At 39.5% G+C, this 7,500-nt stretch overlaps 1 protein-coding gene across 1 annotated transcript in view; it reads left to right on the top strand.

Moving 5' to 3' along the window:
- LOC137980551 (kelch-like protein 3) overlaps positions 1–1,473 on the top strand; it is a 1,857-nt gene extending 384 nt beyond the window's left edge. The window contains exon 1 of the mRNA XM_068828010.1: positions 1–1,473. This exon is cut by the window's left edge and continues 384 nt beyond it. Coding sequence (XP_068684111.1) covers positions 1–1,473 — 1,473 coding nt within the window.
- Positions 1,474–7,500: the final 6,027 nt, after the last annotated feature.

Below are 7,500 nucleotides of genomic sequence, written 5' to 3'. Positions count from 1 at the left end.
AATGTTGCAGTCACCAAGGAGAACGCCCACGACTTAGTGACAGCAGCAGATTATCTTCTTTTACCAGGTTTGAAAACTTTGGCTTGTGATGTTTTGGAAGAAAACATTACACTTGAAAACTGCATTTTCAATTATTACTTTGCCGACAAATATCAGTGTTTGGAATTAATGAAGGAATCCTGCGAGTTTATTAATTCTAATTTCAGTTCAGTCATGGAAACAGACGACTTCCTGAAGCTCGATATTAAACAAGTCATGAAATGGGTTTCCAGTGATTATGTCATCGTTGGCTCCGAGAAAGAAATTTTTAAGGGAGTAGTAAAGTGGGTGTCTCACAAGAAGGGTGACCGAGAAAGCAACTTTGCTGAATTGTTGAGACAAGTCCGCCTGAAATCCATGTCTCATGACTTTCTTTTCAATGAATTAGTCAATGAACAACTGGTAGCAACAAGTAATGCAAGTTTGAATTTTGTGTTGAGATCCATGCAGTGCATTTGTGATCCCTTCTGTGAAGATGCTGCCAAGCCACCCAGGAAGTGCTTGGAGAAATACACAGATGTGATTTTTGTTTGTGGTGGCAGGACAGCCTTATGCTATGCACCCCAGAAAGACATTTGGTATCAGTTACCAGACATGTTATTTGAACATCAAAACCATTCTGTTATTCAATACAGAGATAAAATTTGCATTTTTGGGGGACAGCATGTTGGACCCAGAGAATCTCAAATTATAGAATACTTTCTTTCTTCCACTAATTCCTGGGGGACAGTTGAAGGAAGACATGAAAATGACAATTTTTCTTGTTCATCAGTTCTGGCTGGTTGCATATATGGGTTAGATAAATATTCACTTGAAGCCGATGTTTTTCTCTATAAGCTTGATGAGAATGTTTGTGAGGTTGTGGCTCGTCCACCAACTGGTCGCTATGGAGCTTGTTTAGTCAGTGATAAAAGACACCTTTACTTAGTAGGTGGAAGTGGTTTGCCTTCGCTTAAATCATCTCAAACAGTGGAAAGGTTTGATCCTATTTTGGCCACATGGGAGGAGGTTGCAGCTATGACTGAAGCAAGGCATGAAGCTTTTGGAGCAGCCATGAATGGAAAGATCTACATAGCAGGTGGCATGAATGAAAGTGAGGGACCTGGTAGAGTATTGAAGTCTTGTGAGGTATATGACCCATCAATTGATGAATGGCAAGTCATTAGTAACCTCAAGGTGTGTCGTCGTGCTGCAAACATGGTATGCATTCAGGAAGCCCTTTATGTGGTTGGTGGCTTCAAAGACATGAACTCGTCTTCAAGAGAGTTATCAGTGGAAGTGTTTCAGTTAGGAGCATGTGAATGGAAAAGTAAGTCCATCATACCCACTAACTTTGAAAATGAAAATCCTGAGGATCGAAAGAAAAAGATTCATCATAAGGCATGTCATGCAGCAATCCACAATAGCCTATTAGAAAAGCTGTGTAAGCTTTGACATTTTGAATTTTTGAAATGACTGCCTTGTTGTGGCATTTCTTCAAATAGTGCCATCAGGAGACATTTCTTCCTTTAATTCAGTATTAATATACTGCCTGATGGTGTCATTCCATCTTGGTACCATGTGGAGAAATCTTTTCTGATAATTAAGGGTTTGGCCTTCATTCACTTTTAATACAAGTGACCTACTTTTAAGGTAGCTTACAACAGTTTTGCAAAGAAAATGATCAAGATTTTGAAATCTGTGAAATTAAAGCAACAGAATATCTCTTCTGAAGTGTCAGTCACTGCAATTGATGTAAAATGTAATTTTACCTAAGAAATAACTGCAAATCAGGGAAAAATGCTGAATATAGTGATTGAGCTTCATAGGGGGGACTGGAAACTACACTTTTTAAAGGCCTTTTTCTCAAAAAACTAGCTGTATGTCCCCACCTGAAAATTTCAGGATTTTCTTAGCAGGGAAAAAAATAGTGTAGACAGACAGTTTTTTTGCAAATGGCAAAAGCGTTGATTTTTGTCTTACAATGATAACAGTGAAAAATTGTCTGATAAATCTTTTTCAAAAAATTTTAACAGTTTTGACTTCATATTGTTTACTAATTGAATTTCCCAAAATTTTAACCTAGGTGATGTCTTGGTTTTTTTGAAATTACTTTGAATGTCTTCTACAACGTATAAATGGTATAACTATTTCTGGTACTTTAATCTGATAACGTTATGATCACATGGGACCCTCCCTGGGTCTAGCCCCTCCCATTTAAGGGGCTTAAAAACTTGTTAGTCTCCCCTATTTTCCATTTTGCCACCCCATCTAATGTTGACAGTTTTATACTATTTGTTGGAATTTGTTGTGTCAAACAACATGTTGACAAAACATGCTATCATTTTGGCACGCCATCACTGATGCAAATGTCAAGCAAACCAATTAAAATGAGTTATTTTTGGCAGGGAGGTAGATGGTAATTTTTCTGTTGTTCTTCTTGAACGACAAATGTAATTTGTGATAATTGTAAATTAGCGTAAGTTGCTATTAATATTTTTGCCGTTTCATATCAGAGGCCTGGTGGGCCTGTTTAGGTGCGCAGGGGTTTGTGGGATTTAGGTTTGTAGTTTGCGGGCGTTAGTAGGCTAAGTCCTTCTAAGGTCAGCCTTCGCCGGGTGCACAAGTCCAGTTTTGTTTATTGTTATATCGCGTTGACAAAAAATTGTTTTATGCCTTCGTTAGGCTGTATATGATAGCGTTCTTTTTCATTGTAAATAATGTTTTTCAATAAGAATACCTACGGTAGAACCCCAGGAGTTGCACCATTGACTTGGTCGGGGGTACACGTTGCTCGGTTTTTTCCACCTGGTGGTTTTTAGGTGTTTTCGTGTCCGGCTCTTATGCATTGCTCTTCTCTCTATATATAAATTTGATGTATAAATGTTTTTGTACCCATTCCAATGCTAAATAAATGGCACGGTGTCTTAGCTGGGCAGCGCATCCAAATATTATTGTAATATCCAATGCTAAATAAATGGCACGGTGGCTTGGCTCACCAACGCGCCCAAATATTATTGTTGTGTTAGTACGGTTGAGTAGTGGAGGCAGAAGGTGTGTTTTTAGACGGCTCAAACACTTTTTAACATCCTTACCGTCAAATTTTAACTACTTTGCGGCCAAACTCTTACCCTTACCGGGTTGAAGATTTAATTTAATTACAATTAAACCGGGCTAACTTCAACCCTTAATTTCACCGGGTAAAATAATATATCAGTCCAGTTTTCGTCTCTTTTCTTAGGTGATGTCCTTATTGTAGGGTACTCACTATTAAAAAACTCAATGGGGCTTTAATATCTAATGAACCGTCAAAATTGATTGCATGCATACAAAATACCCAGACCGTGATTGAATAATTCAAACGGGCCCCTTACAATAGCACTCTTTTCAATTGACGTCACGATTTAACGCCTAAAGCATTATGGGATTAATATGCGGACAAAAACAGACATTTTTGCGCCGGGATGTTTGTCCGCATTTCAATCCCATAATGCGTTGTGGTAAGGCGTTATGATATATTTTTATCACTTGTGGAAAATGCTTATGGTTGCACATATCCAAATCTAAAAAGGGAGAAGTCATCTTCGCACTTATCTGGACAAAAACAGTTGTCTCTTATACATATGTTTTCTCATTTGTGTTATCTTTAATCAACTTTTAAGTCTTAGAGATTTCCTGACGAGTGGAAAGGCACCAGAGTTACCCCTGGCCACTTTTCAAACAAGGGGAACAGAATGACTTGTACAATTACCGCCCCATTTCCGTTATCTCGGTAGTAGCCAAAGTATTGGAGAGAATGGTTTACGGCCAGGTAAAAACATATTTGGCTGAAAACGATTTTAAATATAACTATCACTCGGATTTTCGCACAATTCGTTCGACTGTCACTGCTCTAAGTGAGGCTACACACTCTTAAAACGTATAACGTTGACCTAGAAAAAGTCAATGCAGTTGTCTTCCTGTATTTAAAGAAGGCCTTTGATACGGTCAATCACGAAATCCTTTCATCTAAATTAAGCAATTGTGGACTATGCGATAACGCGCACTCTTGGTTTGTCGTACTTGGACAACCGTATGCAGAGACGCTCAGTTAATGGCTCGCTGTCAAGATTGAAACAAAGAAACAGCAGCCATGTTGGAGGAGTGAAATATTCTTTTGGGAATTGAACTCCATTTTTATGCAAATTCTTCCTTTTGTTATAGTATGCAAATATTGCTGCTGGTCACATGAGCGAAAAAGCGAAAAAATTCTATTGGCTGATAGCAAATAAACTCACGCTTAATATTACGAAAACTGAATTTATGCTTATTGGTTCAAAACAGAGACTGTGTACTTTAATAGTTCCTCCTAGACCTTCAATCAATGGCGCTCCTATTGAGGAAGTTACTACTGCTAAATCACTAGGATTGCGTGTCGATGATAAGCTTACTTGGGACCTTACATTCTATTTACCAGGCCCTACACGTGTAGTACAACCGAATTCAACTACTGCAATATTGTTTGGGGAGACTGTGGAGTAACTGCAGGACAAATTGCAAAAATTGCAAAACAGAGCAGCCCGTGTTTTGACCTACTGTCACTATGACGCCGATGTCAATAATTTATTTGAACTCCTAGGATGGAAAATCCTTGCCTCTCAAAGGCAAATTGCAAGAGCAACAATGGTATTTAAGTCCCTACAGGGACTAGCGCCTGAGTATTTCCGCTCGAAATTTGTCCATCGCGAATTTGGTTATTGTTTGAGAACTCTGCTGTAAATAAGGTAAATGTTCCGCAACCGCGCACAAACTACTACAAAAACAACTTTAGCTATACTGGCGAAGTTTTGTGGAACAGTTTGCCTTTAGAACAAAGGAAAGCAGATTCCCTCAATCAATTCGAACGATTGATCAAAGAAGCTATCTATGCCACTCTTTTGAACAGGGCATTCATGGAAAGCCGCTTTCGGAGGCAGTTTGGCCCAGTGATATTTCGTTGGTTAAGAAATAAAAAAAGGTTAACACTGGTTCTTTAAGAGAGGAAATTACAGAACCTCACCAGCCTCAAACCCAGTCTCTCTCCCCTCTCTATGTCACGGGTAGAGATTTCCATGAAACGTTTGTCATGTGGGATTTTCAACCAACTGACCCGCGACTTAATAATTACCATTAGTGATATTACCTAGTTGCTTTCATTTCGATTCGTCCATATAATGTTGATCGATGAAATTGAGTTCAATTTAGATGAGATTTAATTAATTAATAGAAAATAATAATAATAATAATAATAATAATAATAATAAATCCAGCTAACGAAAGCAAGCTACCCATGGTGACCATGCGATCAAAAGAATAAAAGAAGTCTTACAACAAGTGTATCTGATCTTCTTTGGTTAACTAAAGGAACGAAATCGAGGAAAGAATGCAAGAAAAAAAAACCAACAATGAGGTATTCTGGGTAGTAAGCAAACCACATACTTATCCCTAGTCAAAAAGATGTAACTTAAGTCACAAGAACATGACTGGAAATCACATGTTAGACTCGACGAGTGCGAGTTTTGCGTGCGTAGGAAATACGGGAGAGCTATAGTGGTGTTTGATGAGTACGATGAAATGTCAACTAAAACTATGAAGCAGCAGAGGCGCGCATCAGGGACGGTTCCTGTCACCTTTACAGAGTCGAGTCTGCCTGAAAGAATACCACGGTTCTAGTTGGGGATGACACAGATTTGCCAGTCCTTGTGTGTTATCATGCTTCCGAAGGTGGGTGTGAACTCTATTTTAGACCAGAGACAAAGGCAAACTCGAGAAGTGCGCGCGTCTGGCATATGAAGAAAGTCAAAAAACAGCTGGGTAAGGAAGTTTGCAGAAATTTCCTTTTTCTTCAAACAGTCACCGGATGCAACACAGCATCGCGCCTTTATGGAGTTGGAAAGACAACAGCCCTGAAAAAACTTGAGAATGTACCTTACCAGGAGCCCATCACCCGGAGCGTGCAACTTACCTATTTTCGTGCAACGGCGTTTTCACAAGTAAGGTTATTTTTAGATACGCCTTTCCCGCGAATTAGTTTTCAAAAGCCAATCAGAAGCGGTGCATAATTAATAATAAACTGTTATTAATTATGCACCGCTTCTGATTGGCTTTTGAAAACTAATTCGCGGGAAAGGCGTATCTAAAAATAACTTTACTTGTGAAAACGCCGTTTCACAGACGCTGTATGGAAGTTGCACGCTCCGGGTGATGGGCTCCTGACCTTACTTCAAAGAGCACGCTAACGTCGGTCTTCACCTGTTATTCTGCTGTTTCTGGCGTTGTCACTGCAGGTGAAAAAGCACTGGTATCACTTTTCGGTAGTAAACCAGTGGTAGGTCTTAACTCTATCAGATATCAGTGTTACTTCGAAAAACTTGCAACCAAGACATCTCATATCGAGCCACAGAATCTGCCCCCAACAGCAGCAGCGGCCCCCAGACCCCCTACCTAACTCGCCCCTTCAGCGCTTGCAAGGCACCCTGCGGCACCAAAAAATGTCACGTCCGGTGCTTTCAGAAATATGTTCACTACGTTACAAAACTGTGAAAAACCCTGGACTTGTCGCTTACACCCAACTTGGTCCCCAGGGCTTTTCTCTGCCCCCTCCTCGGCGGAGAAAATCCCTGGGGACGAGGCTGGCTTATACTCGATTCGCTGCCTCTAATAAGAATCCGTTCTCAATAGGCAGCGAAAGCAGGAGCGCATAATCTCCCGATGAGAAACGTCTGCAAGTCATGAAACAGGTGCAGTAGTAAAGCACTTTGCTTTCAAATTTTTGAGCTACAAAAAATTTTGTGTCTATTATTGCGTATGTACAGAAGCTCGTAACGTTGAAGCGTTTTAACGCTGGTTCAGAGGTGGGTTTTTTGTTTGTTTTTTTGTTTTGTTTAAAAGTGTCCTTATTTGGATGTGATGTAACGTAGCTCGTGCATTTTCCCGCGCGTGCAGCATGGATCTCGCTTTTGTTCATATTTGGGCAAGTTACACGCTTCAAGGTAATGTGCTTCTGGTATGTATTGATAGAACGTTTGAGCATTTTAGCAAAGCCATAAGAGCATAATAGAAGGATTTTAAACTTAAGTATTAGCATAGTTGCAAAAAAGTAATAACGTGCCAAAGCCTAAATAGGATATGACATCACATGACATTAAATAGCATGACATGACTTGACATGACATGACATGGGATGACATCAAGTGACAGCTGTCATTAGCATAATAGCAAAAAATTAAATGAAAAAAAAAGCTTAAGCGAAAGCCTAGATAGGACATTATAATACATGAAATTAACATCACGTGACGTGACATAACAGGACATGATTTTTGATACATGTTATAGATTAACAGATGTAGATGATGTGAGAATCCTAGTGTGACGAAAAGAGAAATCCGTAACATTGTAGAGTAGGTTGGAAGATGCCCGTGCGAGAGCCCTAATAATGTTATTTGTATTATTTGATCCAATACT

The sequence above is a fragment of the Montipora foliosa genome, chromosome 12 (assembly GCF_036669935.1).
Source record: "Montipora foliosa isolate CH-2021 chromosome 12, ASM3666993v2, whole genome shotgun sequence".
Lineage (NCBI taxonomy): Eukaryota > Metazoa > Cnidaria > Anthozoa > Scleractinia > Acroporidae > Montipora > Montipora foliosa.
The sequence above is the reverse complement of the archived record's forward strand: the minus strand, read 5'-3'. Positions and strand labels throughout refer to the sequence as shown.